The sequence below is a fragment of the Tyto alba genome, unplaced genomic scaffold (genome assembly GCF_018691265.1).
Source record: "Tyto alba isolate M040663 unplaced genomic scaffold, T.alba_DEE_v4.0 Super-Scaffold_4, whole genome shotgun sequence".
NCBI classification, from domain to species: Eukaryota; Metazoa; Chordata; class Aves; order Strigiformes; family Tytonidae; genus Tyto; species Tyto alba.
In genome coordinates, this window is record NW_024881315.1 from 163604 (window position 1) to 186188 (window position 22585).

General features: G+C 45.4%; 1 protein-coding gene across 2 annotated transcripts; it reads right to left on the reverse strand.

Annotated features, from left to right (window-relative positions):
• Window positions 1-124: 124 nt before the first annotated feature.
• Window positions 125-22312, reverse strand: LOC122152389 (pre-B-cell leukemia transcription factor 3-like). Of its 2 annotated transcripts, none has more exons than XM_042802816.1 (9): window positions 22227-22312; window positions 10444-10517; window positions 3931-4172; window positions 3390-3580; window positions 3009-3144; window positions 2611-2767; window positions 2310-2416; window positions 1431-1517; window positions 125-985 (listed from the first exon to the last, which is right to left on the reverse strand). In XM_042802816.1, exons 2-9 carry the CDS (start codon window positions 10490-10492, stop codon window positions 893-895), a joined length of 1062 nt encoding a protein of 353 aa, XP_042658750.1. In that variant the 5' UTR covers window positions 10493-10517; window positions 22227-22312; the 3' UTR covers window positions 125-892. The 2 variants fall into 2 exon arrangements, with proteins under 2 accessions (XP_042658750.1, XP_042658749.1); XM_042802815.1 differs by lacking the exon at window positions 22227-22312 and adding an exon at window positions 13954-14193.
• Between the last annotated feature and the right edge of the window lie 273 nt (window positions 22313-22585).

Genomic DNA, 22585 nt, shown 5'->3' on the forward strand with positions numbered 1-22585 from the left:
ATGCGCAGAGCCCGCCGCGCCCCTCCCGCCCTTCCCTGAGGGAACCCCGGAGCCCAGGTGAGGAGAGCGGGAGACGTGAGAAAAACAAACTTTTTTAAAAAAAAAAAAAAAAAAAAAAAAAAAAAAGGCTTTGGAAGTTTATTATCTTTGATAAAATCTCAACTGAAAGGGGTGGACTCTGTGGTAACAGCTGCAGAAATGCACAAAATCCTAGTATCCATGGGGAAAGTCAGGTGTTTTGTGTTGGTTTTGTTTGTGTTTTGTGGTTTTTTTTTTTTTTTCACTTAGACATTAAATTAGAATTACGTGGAATGACACAGGATGGAAGGTCCTACCCGAGAGCAAAGTCCAGTGAGAGTTTTGGTAAAGCAACGTTCTGATTAATTAGCTCAGAATGAATTCTAGTTAAGAAAAGCTTATTTTCCTATACAAAATTACAATACAGAGAACGCATACAATTACAATACAGGGGGGTTAACTGGTAGTAGCTATCAACTAGAACATAAATTTCATAGTAAAAAACTTTATGGAAATTAAAATAAGTCAATTTTCTTAAGCTGTAAAACTTGAGACAAACGCCAAGTTCTAGAAGAGACACTTTCAGATTCTTACCATAAAATCCATATTTAAAAAAATGAATTTGGTTAGGAAAATGAAGCAAGTTCTTTTAAAACAATTTCACATCCCAATGGGCATAAGTAAAAAGAATTCAACTGCGTGAGGCTGAGAGGTAGAGAGGTATCATTGTAATCACAATCGTCTATTGGTTCCAGGGTTTTTTCTGAGGTAATTAGCTGTGTGTCAAGTTGTATAAACAATAGTATTGGCAAAAGAGCAACATTGACAAATTACACTAATGACCTCTTTCCTCTCATCAATAGGTCCTAAAAACTTAATTAGACGCATCCGAATTAACACTTCCAGGGTCTCCAGCAGGTGAAGTGATTGATGAAGGGGTGGTAGCATCCTGCCAGCTGCCATTAGCCTGAAGGGAGAATAAATATATCCGTTCATCAAATGTTTAAGCAACTACTTGCAGAAAACAAAGTATGCCTTTAGATGTTTACACCTTATAAGCGACAGTGCTTTTGAAAGAAAATAACTATGTATTGGCTGTAGCAAAGCACAGTCCACAAACATGCCGTAAAACCCCTCCCGCTGCTAAGATTTTATGTTACTCTTATGCCTAGTGGCATCTCTTATGGCAAGAATTAACTGAAGGGCACAAATTTTCTGGTGAGCAAAGCCAAAATTTTAAATGAAGTCTCTGGGAGGGGAAGGCTAGTGTATCAAACTACGTCTTTTCCAGTTTCTTCCTATCCCCACATCAGCGTGTTGGGGGACTAAAAAGTCAACATTTATTCACAGATCATTAACCAATCTCGGGCAGACCTTGTGTTTCTAGGAAGCAAAACCTCAGTACATCTTACATCTATGCGCTGCGTCGTATACAAAGGATTCCCCACAATTGTGTCATATCTTCCTGTCTGGTGTATGACGTGATGTAAGGAATCCATCTAGAACAAGATCCCACACAATTAAAACAATTAGGATAAAAAGTCAAGTGAAAGAAATGCAGTAGTATGTGGTGTATATATATCCATTGGGCCAAAAACTCTTTAAACAAGGTTTTCTTGCAGGAAGACAAGTTTTCTTTGCAGCTTCTTGCTATTAACAGAGCTATATGTAGCTATTTTATTATCAGGCAGAATTAGAGCCTATCACCTATAGCTTTTATAAAAGAGGAACAGATTTTATGCAGTTATGTTTAGAAATTAAGCAGAAAGCTTAAAATCAGTTTGACAATGCTGTTAACCACAAATCCTAAGCAAAGTTATATGGAAAAAGGCTGACTCTGAAAGGAGAAAACCTCAATTCACTAATGTAAATTTAAAGGGACTGAAGAATAGCAATAGCTTAAATTAAGTATCAGTTAATTCCGTAAGAAAAAATTCCAGTTCCAAGAGAAAAATACACATTTGAGCAGGTTTGTTCCTTGACTCGTTTGAGAAATTTGGTTCTAGTTGTTTCTTGCATCCTAGCCAGTGCTGGCTGGAGACAGAAAAATCCATCCCTATCTGGTATTAAGATAAAAAAATTACTGAAAACCAGCAAAATGAAATTGTCTAATCCAGCTCTGCTGTTCGAAGCGGGGTCAACTGGAGCAAGTTAGACTTTGAATATCTCCAAGGACAGAATCTCCACAACCTCCCAGGGCAACCTTCTCATAGCGTACAAAGGACAGAGAAAAGGGATTTCAACATCTACCTCACTGCTGAAAGTGTGTCGGGTTTTTTTTCCATACTGACCTGCGACTGCACATTGGCTCCCACTGGGGAGCTCTGGTAGGAAGTCAATGACTGCAAGTTTATAAACGAATCTCCAGAATTTGTCATTTTAAAAGAGCCAGAGGAAGCTGAAAAAAAAAAAAAGAATGTTTTAATGGAAAATAAAACCCACCAAAGATGGTTCTTCGTTAGCATTACATTATTTAAGTTTAAAAGAAACCCTACGGCCGTTTCAAACACCAGTAGTCCACCGTACTAATTGTCACAAGAAATAATTAGAGGCTTTCAAGCAAACGGACTCTTCACCGACACTCGCACTCACCTGAATTTGGTGTAGACGGAGAATTTGCCTGGTTGCCTTGAGCCACAACATTAGTTGCATCCACTGCTGTTTTTGCAGCATAAATATTGGCTTCTTCTTGGAACTTCCCCATGTTTTTTTTGTATCGAATTCTTTTGTTACCAAACCAGTTGGAAACCTGGAGACATGTATCGCTGTTAGCATTTGACCAAATACTCTATTTTCCACTATATTCAGGAGATGTTTTAAACGAGGCTTCAGGCAGAAAATACCTACTCCTATACCCTTCAGCGTAACCTAAATCCCATTTAAAGGACCAGTAACTGAAACCTGTTGCTAAGTATAGGGGAAAAAAACAAACACACACACATTGTTCAAGGAAAAAAAAGTCACTTAATTCCAGATAAAACATTTCATACCTGTGAAACTGTGATGCCACCTTTCTTTGCTAGCTCTTCTTTGGCCTCTTCACTGGGGTAAGGATTACTCAGATGTGAATAAAAATACTCATTCAGTACTTCCGTTGCCTGTTTGCTGAAGTTACGTCGTTTACGCCTATAAAAATATAGTTATTCCTATTTAAATGGTGCTAGAGAGTAGACCGTTGGCTTTTTTTCCCCCTCTGAAATACACTTGGTTTGAAGGAGAACACTAAGAATTAAGTGGAATGAAATAGCTATCGATGTCAAAGCGAACCCTGGGCAAGCAAAACGGGTGGCGAATTCTTCACATTTAAACTAGATCAACGCTGGGAATGAGAGACTTGAGATTTCTCATGCAATCATTGTGTTTTCTCGTACCTGGCGTCAAGAAAGCGCGAACGCAGGATCATCACTGCCTCGCACGTGCTCTGCTTCAGCTGCATCTGGATGGTGCTGAATTTGCCGTGGATTATGTTCACCATGCGCTCGATTTCTTTTGGTGAAATTGGTCTGGTTCTACTTTGTTCCCTAAGCAGGTTCATAACGTGGGTGGTGAACTCACTGCAGGCCTGAAAACACACACATTTGTATCGACAAACGATAAAATACCCCAGAATTCGTTTCCCCAACAATATACCCAAAAAACTTTAGAGGAGTTTCCATGTTTCAGCTTTACTCTATTTACTCTTAAAAAACAGCAACACGATACACGAGACATTTATTATCTTTAGTTTGATGTCCAGTCCCTCTATCTTCACCTTACTTCTGTAACACTGAGATAAGTTTTCAACTGAATTTGATATCCTCGCGTTCACCTGAATTCATTATGCTTCCTGTTCTGTTCTTAAAACCAACACCAAAGGAAAAAACGGTTATTTTTAATTGAGATGATAAAAACTCTTCCATGCAGAAAGATCACCTGTTCATATTTCTCTAGCTCAGAGTGGTATATCTGTCGGATCTGTGACAGCTTGGCCCTGTAGTCAGAGTGTTCAATGCTATTGTCATTTGGACAGCCACCTGATGTTGCTGCTACAGCCATCGGTCCTCCTCTTCCTCTTTTCTCGGGCCCGGAGACACCCTCTGCCAGCAACATGTTATCTAGTCTCATTAGTTGAGCATCTGGGGGATCTTCTTCCTGAATACCACGAATACTTAACACTAGATAAATATAAAGAGGGAATCAAAAGATTAGTTCCGAAACAGGAAAGAGCATCCACTTCAATTCTGGCAAAGCATTTAAACACCCTTCAGAGGTGTTCGCAGGTCTTGAGCTCAGGAAAAAAAAAGGGAGCATTGAACGAAGCCACGAGGCAACACATCAAAACAAACAAGACATTGTTCAGATCCAAGACGACAAAAACACGAGGCGAGTTTTCAAATGCTCGCAGGTAGTAAGACTCCTCGGGCTTCTACTAATTTATACTACACTCAGAAAGTATTTTAGCAGTCTGTAGAAGTCAGGAGGAGGTTCTTCTGGAGCAGATGCCCCTGTATCAGCCTGCTGCCCAGCTCCTCGCACTGTCCTCAAGGGCGCTCGGCACTCGCTCCTGCAGACAGGCTGCGGTGGACGACTGCGTCCAGGGAGGGAAAGGAACGCCACACGAGGGCAGGGTCCCGTGGAAACCTGTGCCCAAGGCCAGAGTTTGACCTCGTCCGCTTCATATGCCAAGGAGACAACTATGCGACACAGCAGCAGGCTACAAACTGGCATCTTAACAGTGCTGAACTTTAAAATCTCTCCAAATCTATTTAAAATCTATCGAAATCTGAAACAACGTGACAATGCACCAGCAGCCGGCTTCCTTAACCCGATACTCAAACCCAGACTGCAACACTCTGTATGCTCAAATTATTCAAGTCTGATTCCAAGGAAATTTATTTTAAAAACTTGATTTCCCAATTTTTTTGACAATTTATTACAAACTTCCTTTTTTAAAAAGCATAACAACTCATGAGATACTGAGTCAATACAAATGCTAACAGCTTTTAGGCTTTTAATTTGATTTTAATTGCTAGACAATTTTAGTTTGATGAACAGTTGGTCTTAACCTTGTGAAGCCACAAAATTCAAATGACCTTTTCCAAATTGTCATTGGCAGGTTAGCGGGACATTACGTTCCCTACCAGAGATAAACACAAAAGATCTCTTGTTATGCAGAGATCCTAGTGTGAGGGCTGGTGAACAATGTATATGTAGAAACATTAAACATAAGCATTTATAATAATCTTTGGCATTTTGTAGGCAAAACAACAGCTCATCTAAAAAAACCCAGTAATAATTCTGAACACACAAGCAGCCTAAATTTACAATCACATTGCTGAATTTAATATTTTGCAGGCTATACTGAAATTACGACATAGTTCTGATGAAAAGAGAGCTCTGGAGTGGCTGCAGACCCGAATTCACTCTGTCACAGCAATCCTGGTCTCCTCCAGGACAGCCCCAGGCTGTTTGCAGGAGGAAAAGGTAAGGCAAAAATAGCTGTATGCCTGCTGAACTCAAGCTAAGACAATGAGGGAAGTGTTGACTCTTTTATAAGTTAGTGGCTTTTCTAACTCATTATGGAATTAATACCTTTTTTAAAAAAATAGCAGACCATCTACTGTGTACACCCTTTACTGAGTAAATGTTACAAGAAACAAAACACAGAAAAAAGGGTTTTTTTTAATTAATTGTTGGGTTTTTGTTTTTAAAAATCATCAGCTCTCCTTTTTTGCAGAAGACCCGGCAGAGAGTTTGCCAGTGGCCATTTGCTGCTCAGTCTTTTTGATCAAATTCCCATTAAACTCCTCAGACTGGCAAGCGTAAATTCAGTGGAACAGATATTTTGGTGTCACCTTCTTACTTGAACGTGCTTCTGCCAAACGTCTTTTTATGCACATTATGATGCATATCAGAGTACCTCGTGTTGAAGTCAAGCTCCCAGCTGCAGCTTAATTTTATGTCACTTGTCTAATTATGGTAATTAGACATTAGTTATCATCAATTACACATAAGCTCATCTCGAGTTGACTGCTGAAAAGCATGTATGAAGCACCTTCCCAGTCTCGAGGGAAGACTCTGGTTGGCTGGCTCTAGCAAGTCACAAGAAACTAGAAAGGAGTTAACCATCATCAACATATCATGAACTGCCTTTCCAACCCAGGAGTTCAAACTTTTATTTCATAAACTCTCTCAAGGGTGAGCGGACCTAAGAACTGAGGAGTGCAATTAGCTCGGTCTGTTCAACCCGCTCCATCAGGTTGTTTTAAACTTCTGGCGTAACTGCATCTTCATACGTGTGACAGTTAAAACACAAGTTCTACAGAAAACATTGCCACAGATACTATTTTTAAATTAAAGCCATCACCTCCTAGAATGGATAAAATACCTTTTGCTTGAACTTTATTTTTACTCCTGGTATCTTCGCCCAATGATAATATTCGTACAGATCACAAGTTGCATCAGATGCACTCAAAACTACCTATCGAGTGAATTCGTAACTCTCTTTGCTGCAAGCAGCAGCCAGTTCCGATTTCCAAGGACAAGAGCTGTTCATCTACAGCCTTCCAGAGCCGATAATCTCAAAAGAGAGCGCGATGGGAGAGCAAAACCGTCACAGCTGCAGAAACGCTGCGCTCGCACCCCCTCCAGCAAGGCTCTTTTGACAGTCCAGTAAAAAGCAATTCCAGAGGCACACGTCGTCCCGCCAAGAGTTCTGCCAGGGCAGCTGCAGCTGCCCTGCGAGCTTTCGGCACGCTCTGGGGGTCAGGCATCTCCCATTTCTGACAAACTTACCCCCGCAGGAATTTGCGGGCTGCGTGGTTTCTGGAAGAACTAGATTTCATTAAACAAAAAGGATTCCCAAGGAGGGGGAAAAAGTTACCACAATAAAAAAAGCCTCTCTAGAACGCATCTCTAGAAAGCTTACCCCTCTCAGTAGCCTTCTGGCCATCAAATCTGTGAAGTTCCCACAAGAGTTTAAGAACGTATCGTGACTCTACTAATAGTGAAGGCAAGATGCTGAGACTGGAGTTATGGCACAGTCAGTGTTTTAAGCATGACTGAGAAAGTCCTTGCGAACTGGTAACATCCTTCACACTTCAATCCTTCATGATCCACCACTTCTCTGGATGTTTAAGAAAAACCCCACACTGAAGAGTCACTCCCATCAGCTGTACTAATATAATATTGCGCATTCTCTGGCACATCACCTACCAGATATTCATCAAATATGTAAAATAATTATACTAAGCAAAATGAAATTCCCATCATTTCTAATTAATCTTTAATTAAAATACATCACAACCTAAGGTGCTGAAGCCTCACTCAGGATGCAAATGCAATCATTACAATATATTTACATCTCATTAATTAAAGATTAGCAGTTCTGTAATGAACTGTACAAGATCACTGGTACCAAAATAAGTGATATACACTTTGCTTAGACTTGCTTTCCTTCCCAGATTTTCCTTCGCAGAGCAAGTAACGCACGGTAACATGATAGAGCAAGAACAGCATGATAAATGCGCCTACTGGGTATAGAATACTCAAAGTTAGAACCCAAACCTGCCATATTAGGCCCAGAAATGAAGAGCCCATATCATATCAAGCATAAAATCCTCACGGCGAGTGCAGTGAAGCAGGCAGTTGGGGGCTGGACCTGCACCCCCTCCTCATCCGCCTCTCCATTTTTCCCAGATGATCCTATCCCCTATCTTAAATATCTACCCTGTAACTCATGCTAAATTCCCACTCCCGATGTTTCAGTCAGCCAGAAGGATTTCCTCGATTTGGCAGTCCACAAATCCCACTGTTCAGTGAGAAGGCAGAAGCATATTTTTTTTAATAGCAGGTCACTTAAAGCAATCACAAACCCCTTCTGAACTACCTCTGAGCGCTACCAAAATCCTCCCCCCCCACACCTCGTGTAGCACCAAGCGGATTTTGCACCCCCATTTCAGCAGTCCTCCGTGGGGACAGCAGCCTCCCAACCACCTCACTCCAGAGCCCGACGTCACCGTTGGTTCAGCTGGTCTCAGAACACCGTCACCGGAGAGCGCTTTCCACCAAATCCAAGACAGTTCTGCATATTCGAGGAGAGAGGAAAGCGAATGGAAACAGAAGACAAAAGCCAGCGGGGGCTCCGAGCGCTGAGGAACAAGACTCGGCTACGTAAGAATGTCAACAAACTCAGCAACAAAGAGAAAGCGTGTTCTTCGCCACGCCGCTTGCCAAGTTTTATAACCGAATGAAAAGGTGCCCGGTGAATTAACCCAGCCGAGTGCCAGCGCGTTACAGGGAGGACAGAGGGTTGCAGCTAGCAATGACAAGAAACAATAAAAAAAAAACGGTACTCCATGTTACAATGCTGCAACAAACACATTCCCTACCACAAGCCAGAAATACAGAATCAGAGTCCCACTGCGCAGCGTGGTCCACAAAAGTGGGTAGAAATACACTTTCCCTGCCCCACGGGGCCTGAAGCCCATCACAGACCAGCGTCTTCCTAGCATGGTATAATCAGCTGAGAAGAAAAACTGAAATTTAATATTCAGCACCAAAAGCGTGCATTTTTAACGTTACAGGTGTTTCATTCCAATTTAAAGATAGAATTATGCCATGTTTGAATTCATACAGCTTGGATCGTATCTGAAGTGTAACCCAACCAGCAAACCCCCTATCTGCTGCATACATTAAAAATGCTCCAAATGCTTCTGAGAGTTCCCAAAAAACCTCAGTAGGCTTTATTGGATTAGATGCCTCTTCAAATAACTACATATGCTCCAGGCACGTATTTAAGACTGGAAAATAAAATACATGTTTTTCCTATAACTGGTGTAATAAAATATCAAAACCTTTTTTTTTTTTTTTCTTTTTTTTTGGGGGGAGGCGGGGAACCCAGGGCTTCAACAAAATATTAAATGTGCCCAAATCTATTTAAATTACAATGAGTCATTTCTGATTTCTTTTTAATTAATAAACACTATTGGGGAGAATTTTTCAGCACCTTTCAGCTGGCTGCCCTCTGCAAAGGCGCACGGTTTATCCTGAGCTATTGTGAATGATACTGGCGCTCCAACAAAGAACGAAAGAAAGATGGGGGGGGAGGAACATGTTTCAAACTGATTTCCGAGCTAGAAAAGAAGCTTGTGTGCCTGGGTCACAAAGAAAGCCCAAAACCTTGTGCTACAGTATGTCCAGGCTTTTGTTTGCTTGAAGCCATAACATCTGCTCCCCATAATTTAAATAAGGAATAGACAGACCATCAGACATTCAAAAACCTATGAGACCAAAACAAATCCAGCACAACCGGGAAACCAGAGTCTGTTCCTGCAAGTGTATTTAGCTCAGAGAAGTCACCGTTTCAATCAATAAAACGCAGAAGGCAGCTTTCGGTGTTGAAAGGAAAAACAGAGGACAGCAATCCTCAAAGGACAGACAGACAGACATAAAAGCACACCCAGACGGCACTTACTACCACATTTTTCTTCAGAAGCAAACTGCTATTACACGAACACAATATATGCAACCAAATTCTCCAGAAATGAACGTGTAATGTCTGCCTGGAAGCTGCCTTCCATGACAAGGGCACCGCAAAGGACAGAACTGTACGGTCCCTCATTCAGCAATACACAGCAGCACTGCAAGTTTCAATATTTCAGACAAAAATAATCCAAATGTAGGTTTAGGATGTTAAATGTGAATACAGCTATGAGTTAAAAAAAAAAAACAAAAAAACACACACCACCATTTTAGTTACATGCAATGAAAGTAGTCATTTGCTTAAAATCAAAATTCACTGTCATTTATAGAAATTGGATATTCAAACAACACTGCTTAAGTGTTCATGTATGAGCAGGTATACTGGGCAATTCAAACCGGGAATCCGTTCACCCCCAGTGCTTCTGCTCCTCAAAGCTGCGTGAGCACCAGCTCCATTTCCTGCCACTTCTGCCTTCCCCAGTATCCCCAAGCATTCTGCCTTACTGTCTCTTTTTTCCTCTGGAATACGGTTATTTGTCACCTTTGAACTCTTACTACCACCACAGTTTTGGTACCAGTTCCTTAAAGGGAAAAAAGAGCGTAACAACATAGCAGGATTAGTCAGGATTCTCTTGGTCTCACCAGACATCAAAAAACCCACACCTATAGATTCTTTACATACACGCAACCAAAACGCTTGTTCAAATAAGCAGCATTGTTTTCTCCAAACCTGCACACAGACAGCATTATAAAAAGCACATCAAAACAATTCCCAGCTTACAGAAGATGATCGTAAAGGTCTTTTCCAACCTAAACGATTCTATGATTAAGCAAAAAAACAAAAATAGCTTTCAACTGTAGGATCTCTCAGGGAAAATAGGGGCCACGTTAAAACGAGAGCCAAGCTGATGACTGATTGTGGGGCTTGGGGGGAAGCTGAGGCCAGAAAAGACACCAACGCACCTGTTTTCTCCTTGATCTCACAGAGCACGCTGAAAAGAGCAGGCTTCATTCTGTGGCAGTTCAAGGCATGTTTTCTGAAACGGAAGAAGGAAGAATGAGTGAACGCCAACAGGAAAGGCGGCGCAAGGTGCCCAGACCTACAGAGAACTGGATCGCGCTTCAGTGATAGCAGGTTAGTGCAGAAGGGTGAGGAAATGTGCAGATTCGGGTGATATATTTCATTTAAGTGCCACGCTCGCTCATCACAAGGAGCAAACGGTTGTAAAAACATGCAGGCCTTAAAATTCAAAATTCTGCATCGCTTATAGGTCCTGTAAGCACCTTCAGTTCTACCAAGAGCATATTTTATATGTGGGGATAAAAAGTTCCTTCTTGAGTTAGTGCACTTCTATAAATCTAATAATGGAATCCATCCAAAAGGTAGAAAAACCCCGGTGCTTTAGAGCATATAGGTCCTGAACAGTGGGAACAGAGAATGTAAGTACCCCTCACTGACCCGCCCTGCTCACACCAGCAGCCACCTGATCCAAGGAAAAGCAGGCTGTATTTAACAGCATTTTAGCACAGGTTTTACCACACATGCTCATTTTGCATTTTTGAAGCTCTTCCAGTGTTTGCTGCTTCGTTTTCCCCCTTCTCACCAGGAAGAGCCAATGTTAATTACACCATTAACACAGAATCCATCCCCACGTCCAATCAAAACAGAGAATTACATCTTTTGCTGAATTGAAAACACATTCAAAGGGTGGTGAGCACAATATGAAAGCGGGAGCTGAGGTTTCCCATGGAGGGCAGGGGGTGTTTTCCGCAGCCACCACCGATTTTCCGGGGCAGCCAGCACTTAGGTGCCTAACTTCCACTGAAGTCCGTGGAAAGAAGCATCTAGCTGCACATACGCCTCAAAGAAAGTCTCTTTTGCTTCTTGTGACCGCTTTCATAATTCAGAAATAGTATTTAAATGGCCCTTGTAGCTTGGTTTCAGTATGTTTTTAATATAAATACAAACTGGCCTTCCTTCTTGCACGCCTGTCACTTCTCCAGCTATTGGGAAAGGCACAAATACAGGTGCTGGGCTTCCTCACAGCTACTGCTGACCTGCCAGCAAATACTAGAAGACAAGCTTTTAACAAAAATCCCCCAGGCTGAAGTCGATGGGCCACTTCCCTTCATGACACAGCCAAAAGCAGCATAAAACCCATTCGGCTACGGAGATGTTTGATAATATCAAGCCCAAGACAAACAGCCTGAGAACAAAGGCAGCTGAGAAGACAGCCTAGTGCAGTCTATTGTCCTTGCCTGATGAGGGAAAAAACGGGGGGGAGAGAGGGAGAGGGAAAATGAATCCCAAGCCTTCAGACTGCACTCTCCACCCGGGGCTAAGGAGCGGTGTTTAGGTATGAGGCAGTGGAGATACGAGACCCCGTGATAATTGCATAATTAATATGGCCACTAACTCTCGTGAAAAAAACTAAGGTGACAATGTAACGTGTTTAGCAGCAGTCTTAAACTCATCCTTGGCAGATTAATTTCCTTTCAATGAAACTTCCACCCAAGTTTTCAACTTGGATTTTCAAAATTCTCACGGCATGCGCTGAAAGAGCCCTCCGACATTCGCTAGGCGTTAAAATAACACACACAAAACTCTGCAACGTGCGATTTTAATACAAAAGAATGAAGGGAACCCCCAAGAAACACAGCAGCTAACGCGTGTTCCTGAGGCGTGGAGTCCCGGCGCCCCGTCTATGTCCCCCTGTCACTTGTGAGATGAGCTTAACCAGGCCTGAGTTTTACTTCCTTAGCAGTACAGCCTCTTAGGGAGGATTAAGTAAACCCAACAAACTTCTCATCCAGAAGACAAAAGCTGCTTTTATGCATAAATGTGTGAAAACACACCAAAGGTGCTTTAAAATTTGGGGGCCTTCAAAGCCAGCTGTGCTCCAGCTGGAGCCCAACAGCGTTTCTAAGACAATACTCAAGTAATTTAGTTTAAGCAATGGTCAGGCCATTTTTCAAAGCTCATTCCTCAACTCCTCCTTGAAACTAAAGATCCTGACAAATTTATTCCGCTCAAAATTATCTGAAATAGGACGTTGTGAGAGAAAATTGTAGGTCTCATGCAACACACAGGTAAATCCACACCTATAGAATCTCCAGGAACAGCAGATGGTTATTTCTGCAACGCAGCACCAGGTAGAAAAGAAAAACTTAAGTTTTGGGAAGAAGCAACAGTCTTACACATAACCCACAGCGAGCACCGCTCACGGATTTCATTGCCCTACAAGCTGCAGTTGAAAGTTAACTGAAAGAGGCGACTTTAAACCCAAATTATGACATTCTTAGAATGCCTGGTCTCTCTTTATATTCATAGAAGCCACTCGACTGTCAGGAATCTGATGCCTGTCCGGGGTAACGCCGCCGCCTCGGTGCACGATAGCAACAGGCCTACCCAAAACCACCTAAACTTTAGGTGGAGATTACAAAAAAAAAAAAAGAAAAACGACCAACATGGTTTTATCTGCCCCGTGGCGATCGCTGCGATAGGGAAATCGGGGCGCGGGCAGGGAGTGAGGGGCAAAGCAGAGGAGCTTCAGCCAGGGAGAGGGGGGAGGAACAAAACTGCCAGAAAACCATTTTGTTGATTTTTTCGAAACCTGTTCTGTAAGTCTCCACCTTCTCCCAAACCGCCTCATGGCGGGGGGCTGCCCACCTCGCGCACGCCGAGGAAGCGAAGTGTGTAATTACGTGTAATTACACCGCGCCAATCAGGGCCAGACGCAGCTCCGGGGCAAGGGGAACGCACCAGAAGATGCTGAATTTGGTTGATTTTGCCGTATATAATTATTTACATCGCAATGAAGTCAACAAGCTGGCCAAAGCACTAAATATCTCTTTTTTTTTTTTTTTTTTCCCGCTTTTAAATATAATCAGAAACTTCTTGATGGTAAGAAAACCCGCCGGAGCCCCTCGCCCCCGCCGTGCGGGGCCCGGCAGCCCCCCAGCTCCGTTCGCTTCCCCTCCCCAACAAACTTCGGCCCTCAACGGGCAGCGGCCGCTCCGGTTTTCCGGTCGGCGGGCAGGACAATCCCGTTTCCAACGGGGGTGACGGCTGCAATCCCCGTAACGGCATCACCCGGGGCGCGGAGAACGGAGGGAGAACCGGAAAAATTCAGGATGAGGAACCGGGAGCATCCTGCCGGTGCGAGAGGCCGGTCCTCAGGGTGACGGGAGGGGAAGGCACGGGAACACCGGGGACCGGACACGGAAGTTTTCGCCTCCGGAGGGCGATTTCCCACCGAACCTCCCCCCCTTCCTTTCCCCCCCCCCACCGGAGCCGCGGCCACGTAGCACCGCGGGACCCTCCGCCTCTCCCCGCCGGTAACGACCGGAGCCGAGTGTGCCTTCCCCCCCACCACCCCACGCCGCGCAGAGCTGAGTCACGGCGCCGGGCTGCGCGGGAAGGCGGCCGGTACCGAGCAGCTCCGCCGTACCGAGCCCCCGGCCCGCCGCTACCTGGCCTGGGCCTCGTCCAGGCTCTGGTCGGTGATGGCCATGATCTGCTGCAGGACGTCGCCCGTGTCGTGATGCGCGGGCGGCGGCCCCGGCGGAGGCGCGGCGGCCGGCTCCCCGGCGGCGGGCGGAGGAGGAGGAGGAGGCGGGATTCCACCGGGTAGGCTCACCCCGGCGCTGTGCGCCGCCGCCAGCAACCGCGACGGGTCCTCCATGACGGGGGGCGGCGGGGCCGGTCCCAGCGGCTCCCACACAACAGGGCCCAGCGCCCGCAGCCCCCCCCCCCACCCCGCTCCCGCCGCTCCCGCCGCCGCCGCCGCCGCCGCCGGGCCCGCCCCGCCCCGCACGCCGCGACGTGCCCCGCCCCCGGCAGGCCCCGCCCACCAAGGACTGGGGAGGGGGCGGAGCCCGCGGGGGCCCCGCGCTGGGTCCTAACGCCGCCCCGCGCTTCCCCCGGCGGCCCCGTTCGTGCCGTTTACCGCCGCGGGGTTCCCCGGGAACCGGCGGGGTGACGTCCACGCGGCGATCGGCTCTTTCATAAAACTCTATTCAGAGAAGCTTCGGGGTTCCCCGCCTAATTGGCCTCTAATTTGTCTAGGCGGACAATAAACTATCTTAAACATGCAAGTGCGCATTTAAATGCGGTGCCAGGGTTCCGTTCTTTGCCCAGCCACCGTCGTTTCCGCGTGGGCCTGATGTCAGGCCAAGCACCAAACAATCACGGTACTTCATCTCAATTCTCCGCTTTTTATGCTCGGCGCAAAATTATTCAGATCACTGCTAATGGAGTTTCATTAGTGCAAACCACAACTGAAGGAAGAACTAGACTGTACATTTCTTCTTTGGTGCCGATACTGTTCACATTTTTGAGTAACCTGGGGAAGCTCTGTCACCTCTAAACCAGTTTTATTCTGCCCGGCCACAGTTCAGCTCCTGATGGGAAACACCAACACCACGCGTGCCAAACGGCGCCAGAATTGCCTTCGTCCATCAGCGGGCAGCACGGGCTGCACCACAGGCTCGGGTCGTGTTCACTCATTGCTTCGTCACCTTGGAAAGACGCTTTAATGTCACCGTGTGTGGCTCTGAGCCTGCAGAGGCCTCCACAGCAAAGCTGCTGCGCAGCTCGTGTACTTGTGGCTGAATAAGGTTTGCGGGTACAAAGCAGCACTGAAAAACTTACTGTTCATCGAGGGTCACCCAGACAGCTTTATGAGGAGTTTGGGTACCTTTCTCAGCTGCTACTTTAAAGTTACAGCACTACAGCTAGACCTAGGGTTGCCTAAAACTAGAAGTTAAAAATGGAGAAAAACTCCAAATTTAGGTCCTGTATTTAAATGCTTCTGTGCAAGCACAGAGCTGACTGCATCAGTCATCGTTCTTCATCTCTTTCAGCATTTTACAGTCCAGCAGTATAACGTGCTTACAGGATTTATGTCCTTTTACAGCTGCATTTCAAGTAGAAGCATCTTCCACCCTCCTGACTGCTACCAACCCAACACACAAATCGTCACCTCATAGGCAAGGGTGATTTCACATCCAGTGCTGCAGTTTTAGTGCTGCTTAAAATAACAATATCAATTCTTCAAATACGAAATGTTGCCTTCACCCTCCAAAGCTGGCGTGTGACATTCATCTGCTGCTGCTGAACACAAAATCCGGGCTCTGTCCCTCTCAGACGCCTGGCGGCCGGGTCTCCGTGTCAGCCAGGCCCGTCAGCTTCTCCGGCTGCTCAGCAAAATCTTTGTAAAGAAAACATTCCCTCCTAGACAGCATGATGAATGAGGAAAGTGCTGCAAACTGACCCGGAGCTTCCCCTCTGGGGATGTTCCCAGCGGAGGGAGGGCGGCGTATTGGGCAGTTGCTTGGCTTTGACAAAGTTAAAACACCTTTTTCGTTCTTCTGCAGCCAACGCATTGATGTTCTTGCAAAAAAAAAAGTTTACTAAAAGCAGCAATTATGGTAACGTGCAGGGTCCTCATGACTTTGGAAGACAGCACGGCCCCTCTCTAAATACAAAGAAGGGAAGCCTCCTTCTCCTCCCTTATTTAGCTTATTCTCTCCCCCCATTGCACCACGTACCTCTTAAACCCCCTGACATTTTCAGGCTCTGCTACAACCATAATCAATGCAGAGTCATGGTCAGGAGCCTTACCATACCACTATTCCTTGGGGGGTAATTGTTACATTAAGAAAAAAAGACAAAAACTTGTTACATTAGAAAATTTCTAAGAAACTGATGGTATCAGTGAACACAAACATGTAAGTAGAGAGTTCCCAGAACTCTGCTCGCCTCCATCCACATCATGGAATCTTGTTTCCAGGCAGAGCATTACTATTCTCTTAGTATTGGTGCATTTATTGATTGAACCAACTGCAGCTTTAAATCAGAGGGGAAAACAATAACCACAGTAACACTCTCAATCGACCTGATCTTGGTGTATATTTTTTTTTTTTTTCCTTAATCATTGGGCAGTGTTTGGACCAGAAGCAGCATTAATGCCCAGAAACAGAACAGCTCCTTACTGTTTTATTTTTTATTTATGCATATGCATTTGTATATATATAGTCCCATTTATGTATGTTATGAAGCTTCAGTGCTAAAGCAACCCTGGATTTGTTCTATGGGGATGACGCCTGGGTGGCCAAGCAACACTTTTGCTCACACTAATACCTTCCACCATTACCACATTAGGGGATTGGCAGCAAACTGCAGCTTATTTGTTAAAATTTCCAAATATGAGTAATGCAAAATGAGCTCTAAGAATTCCGTGTAATGAAAACTGAGATCTAGTCTGGGTCTGGATCCCTAGGTTTAGATGTGCTGCCTTTGTTATTTGAGGTGAGAATCTTAGCTAAGACTCCTGTGGAATAATACAGAAAGTGTCCTGAGCAAGGGACAACTACTTTGGAAAGGCATCAGAGCAGAAGCAGCGTGGGGATGAAGCCACAAAAAGTGAGGCAGGCAAAAACCCGCCAGTGACAGCGGAACCAGATAAACACTGTGAGTCCCAGGGTTGTGACTTGGCTCAGAACAATCAACCCCCCCCCTTTGTTAGCCTAGCTCACCCCTGACAATGACAGTGGTATTTATCCTGCAGGTTCAGGTAGATTCTAGGATGTCACTTTTTAGTGGAAAAGTTCTGCAGCATCCAGCAATCTTCCATTTCTTCCAACATGACACCACAGATTTGGGACCTTGATTTAGGCACAGGCCTGGCTTCAGGAGCTGGAAGTTCCCACTCAGCTCAGACAGTGATCCCCCACTTTATGACATCGAGACACAGACTTTTTTTTTTTTTTTTTTCCCCAGGCTTTATTTTAAGCAGGTTTCTGGCATAAAATGCTAGGGCCAAACCCAAATCTGAGTAACACCCTCCAAGACCCCAAAGGCAGCAAAACCTGGCTCCCTGCGTTCACACTTGTCAGGTCTTCACGATGAGGGAACTAATTTTCCCATGTCACAGGGCTGAATGTTTATGACCCTGTGGCTCTGGAAACGCTGACTGATGAGATAGAGAGCAAGCACCACTGAAGAAACCCTGTATTTCTCAGCCTTTTGCTAAAATGATTAATAAACCATCTTTTCTCATTCACAGGCTGACTATAGGGGGAAAGGGAGCTGGATTAGAAGATGACAAGAAATTAAATTGTCTTGCAAAAGTTCTTGCTGATGCAGCCAAGGGAACAGAGAGCGCTGTCTCCAGCTCTGATAAATCGCCCTGTGCATTTCGATTGGAAATGGACTGGAGTATAATTAGCAAGTGAATTCTCTCCTGTCAGCACAAAAAAGGGGGGGGGGGGGGGGAAGTGAGGGGGAAGAGTTCATTTTAAAACTAAAGCCAGAACTTCAGATGCCAACTGACAAGTTATAAACTGAGCCTGAAGCTCTCAGAGGATAAATTCAGAGGGAGGTTCACCGCCACCGCAGCCTGTGCCTTATCTCTAGGTGTTTCCACAGCAAGAGCCACAGCTCAAATAGGTGTTTGTGTTGTGATGGGGTTAATTAGCCACTAGACCCGTGATCCCCGCTTTTGCAAGGAGAGGCAGCAGCTCACAGAAACGCTGATCTCCCCAGCTGTATTTCAGAGTTCATCGGGGCCAGACTTATTTGTAAATGCCTCTGCCCGTGAGATACAGAAGTTTTATGCAGCTGTGGGAAGATACCTGCCCGCTGCTCATACGGGCAGAAACGCTCGCCTTGCTCTTGCATCTGTGACTATCGCTTGCCGCCGGTGTCCTGTATGTTGGAGCATGTGAAATCCATTTCACAGATCCGTCGGAGGCTTTGCTCAGCCCCAAAACTAACAGGGAGGTTGTGGGAAACCGGCCCCATGCCCACAACTAATGTCACCCGACTCCTCGATTCGCATACCGGTGGCACTGCCCCTCTCCAGGGAGCCCTGAAAGGTGTCGCTGAGAGCGTTAAGGAGCGGACACCTGGCTGATGGGAGGCTGTGCATCCCCCCTCCTCAGGGGACAAGAAGCGTCAGGCAGAGAACAGGAAAACATATGGTGAAAGAAAAGCTTGGCTTACATTGCCTCCCGGCGGAGGAAGGCTCCAGCACGTCGCACAACAGCTACCCTCATCCCCGCAGCAGCTGCCGAGGTTTGCCTGCCAGTAAGGGGACTCGTGAGCTACTTCCAAGGAGACTCCTACACTCACCATTTCAAAACACCACTTGGAGATCTCCGTGGGCCCTGGAGAGCTGCACCCCAGCACGGGCGCAGTCGTACCGATCCCGACTTCTGCTTGGAGCTATTCATGCACAGCGTCCTGCAGCTTCAACCTCGAGTTGTTTCCGTGTGCCTCGGCTGCCGCTGCACCAGCCTCGGGAACGTCAGGCGCTGGGGCAGCAGCTGGAGGTGACTGCACAGTCCATGCCTGAGACCACGGGCAACACCGCGGTGACAATTCACCATCGGGACACCGAGGACACCCCATCCACGCTCAGCTGGCACGCTCTGGCTTTGGCCTCCCTATTTGTGAAGTGTCTGCTGGACACGATTTGTTTTGTTTCCAAACACTGATGGGTTTTGCTTTGATTCGGCTGCAAACTAAGTTGCTTGTTACTGCCAGATCAAGCAAATAGTAAAATAAAACTGATCGAGCACTGAAAGCTGCATTACGCTCAACAGCCCGTGCCAGAAAACATCAAGATACAAGGATGCATCTTTGATCTCCATTTGCAATAAAAAGTGTGATTTCCCTGACAGTCAGAGAGAAAATGAAAGCAGGGACCAGTTCAGTGAAGGTCCCCAAGGCATGGAGGCAGCAAGAAGAGAAAAGCAGCAGTGCCAAAAGCATTTCTGTTTGTCACCATACAGCACCGCAGCCAATTAGCCACAGGTATCTCACTGCTCTGCCACGCTGCCTTACTCCTACCAGGACAAAAGTGGGTGTTAAGTGCTAAAAAATAAAATAAATAAATGAGAGGTGGGTAGCACCAAATAATTTTGTAAGAAATTACTATACCAGAGCAAAATCCAGCATGCAAGCTCCTCTTGCTTCCTGGTTGGTGACACTGAAGTCTAGATGAGCCCACAGTTATGAAGGTTAAGGGGAAAATATTCTCCTGCTGCCTTTGGACTTTCTTCCCATTTAGAGCTCAGGTGCAACGGGGATACTTTGCAGCTTTAGAGACATCTAGAAGCACATTTGAAAATAACCTTTCGGAGAAATCCTAGGGACATTTTTTCCAGTTTCTTTTCCTTCCAATGAGCAAAGAAAACCTAGAGCATAAAACTGGTTCTACCATGAAAAGGGTCAACACAACTCAACCAAATGCCACTTTCCAGATGTAAGCCAAGCAGAAGTCAGGTGAATGCTGTCACCAGTACAGGAGAGACTGAGGGGAGATTTAGTGGGAAATGGGTGCGAACAACTGAAGGACAGTTTTGGTTTCCCTGCTGGGAACTGCAAGCAAATCAGAGCCCCTCCTTACCTCTTCCTCCTGGTGCCCGCTCTGTCCTCTGTGACAGCCACAGCATAAGGACAAAACCTGGTCAAGACCAAGTTAGAAGAGAAACATCTTCCAGAAACTCGGTCTGAAGCTGGACTCTGGGCTGTAACAGCTTTCAGATTCAAGGAGATAAGGCACAGCTTCGCCTCACTTTTGCTCACAGAAGTTACACTCACAAACTGTGTGGGAATGTGGACCCGCGAAGCCCAACCACTGCTGCTAAACATCGCGCTTTTTATAGACAAGCTTTTCACAGAAACACCACAGGAAGTCATTATTACACCATCAGTGTGACCCTTCTTAAATTATCCTGACTACACACATGCCAATCCACAGCAGAGATATCAGGCTTCACTTCACAACCGCACTAACGTGTGTCCTAAGCCAAGGAGAACTCACCCCAGAAGAGCTTCGGGGTGCTCGCTGTCTCCTTGCCGGCCTTCGGCTGGGGGAGCACAATGCAAACCTATGGGTGGGTTCCTAAAATATCTACCACCATGGTGCAGCCCAGGGGCCCCAGGTGCCTCACCAGTCACCCTTGCACGTTAAAAATAAACTCTCTGCCCTGATATTCCGCTATTGCCCAAGACTCAGAAAAGCACAGCTGACTCCAGAAAGCTTAACTTTTGCATTGGCTACACTTACAGTCTAGCAGAAACTTTGATTTTCATTTTCCATGTCTCAGTAGGTCAGAGAGATGACAACTGAAGTTCAAAAACAAAGAAAAACCCACCATCACCAGCTTCCCCCATTAATCTCACTTCCCCCCTTATTCTGTCTCTCCCCTTCCTGCACATTGGTTTTGTTGAATTTTTTTTCTTCAATAAAATAAACCTTCGGAGTCCATCGGTCCCTGCAGTATTGGTTTGCAGTGCTACCCTCCCCAAAGAACACACCAAAATCCATATTACTTTTGGCAGCAGCTTGCTGAAGGAATTCCAACCAGTCAGCGAGGCATGACCTCTCATTCCTGGAGCCATACGGCCTATCTTTGATCAAGTTGTGTGTTCTCACTTGTCCCACGTTTGATCCCTTTAAAATAGTTCCTAGGTGTCTCTTCCTTCCTCCTACCCAACACACAATAAGTCTAGAACAATCTTAATTGCCTCTAAAAAAAAAAAAAACCAAACCCACACCACAAAAAACCCCACATGCTAGTTTCAGGGAGATTTCCTCTTAAAAATAAAAGCTTGTTGAAGCCAATGATGAACCTTCAAAGGTAGTTTTGTACTGTGATTTATGAAAAAAAAAGACAGTGATCTTCTCAAACTGAAAAAAGGGATATTGTCACATTTAAGCTAGAAACACCATAGGTTATGGATCATGAATTTAAAAAAAAAAAAAAAGCTATCCCAAGAGCCTGGCAGCATCCAGCTCTGTATTCCATGACAGAAGTTATATTTAGTCTCCTAAGCAGCTTTGGAAAACAAACATGTAATCAGGTAACACCACACCCTTTTCTGCAGCATCTTGTTTAGGACACAAAAGAGCAAGTAGAAAACACAGCGCAACGTCGTTCCTGCCTCCATGTAGTTAGACAAGGCTTTGTGCTTCCAAATAAAATTAGAAAGTTGTGTGGAATTCTGCACAGCCTAAAACTCTTTTTTTGTGATCCATGTTCTCTATACACCATTTACATCTCCCCCCTCTCCCTTCCCCTGTCTTCACCGCTGGGAGGGCTGTTAAAATCCTTCTCCTATCTCTTCTGCCTCATTGATTCACCATTTCTTTTCAAATCTCTCTGAAAACAGCACTTTCCAGCCTAGCTTCTCTGACTCCTAATTTCCTGCTCTCTCCTCTATTACAGCCAGCTGGCAACAACTAGAAATCCACGACTCCCAAGTCACTCGAGATGAAAAATCTCACTGAAGAATTCCAGGCAACTCAGCTCCATTCCTGATGGGTGCCAGCCATCACTCAGACAAGCTCCATTAAAGGTTTGGGACTTTTTTTTTCCTCCTCCTTATGCCGATCAGTTGCTTATTTACCTTTGTGAAATCATGCATTTTGAAGCCTGCTAGGCTATAAGCTGCCTTTGTACAGTCAGGTACCATTATTCAGCTGAAGCGGTTTCATACAGAAAGTGCTGACATCCTCCACGTAGCCAGGATGTTCTGCCTGGTACAAACCAGTCAGAGCCTTGATTCCATCAGTGTTGCGCACGACAGTGTCACAGTTGGTCTAAAGTTAAAACAGTCATTTAAAATACTGAAAAAACCACCCTTCAGAAACCCTGCTCTCTACATGGGGATCATAAAGCAGCAAGAGTGTGTTGCCAATGGCTTAAAGCCTGCCTGTGTTGTGGGTACTTACACGAAAGCGCCGTCAGAGCGGGACGGCACTGCCGAAACGCCGCTCGGCGAGCGGCCGGCGGAAGGCCGAGGGCAGGCTGGTTCCCAGATCCCGCAGGGGAGAACGTGTGCAGCTTATTAAAGGCCCAACTGGGCAGGAAAGCCAAGTGCAGTTCTTTTAGAAGCCCAGTGTCATCTCACCCACTACAAAGATTCATTCACACCCAAATGCCGTACAGTCAGTTCTTTAACACACCCACCCCCCTGGTTAAATTAGACTGGTACTAATCCCACACCTAAGCAATATGAACATTCATATTTCCTCCTTCCTCCTTTGTTAATAAAAAAAAAAAAAAAAAGCGCAGAACTTGGCATGCATTT

Bases quoted from the DNA above. Each gene is read 5' to 3' on its own strand.
- LOC122152389 (XM_042802815.1), bottom strand. From the start codon at position 14,165: ATGGAGGACCCGTCGCGGTTGCTGGCGGCGGCGCACAGCGCCGGGGTG. The intron at 3,581-3,930 runs GTGATCTTTCTG...GTGTGTTTTCAG, and splicing joins AGCTAGAGAAATATGAACAG to GCCTGCAGTGAGTTCACCAC. The intron at 2,768-3,008 runs GTATGAAATGTT...ACATGTCTCCAG, and splicing joins GTGGCATCACAGTTTCACAG to GTTTCCAACTGGTTTGGTAA.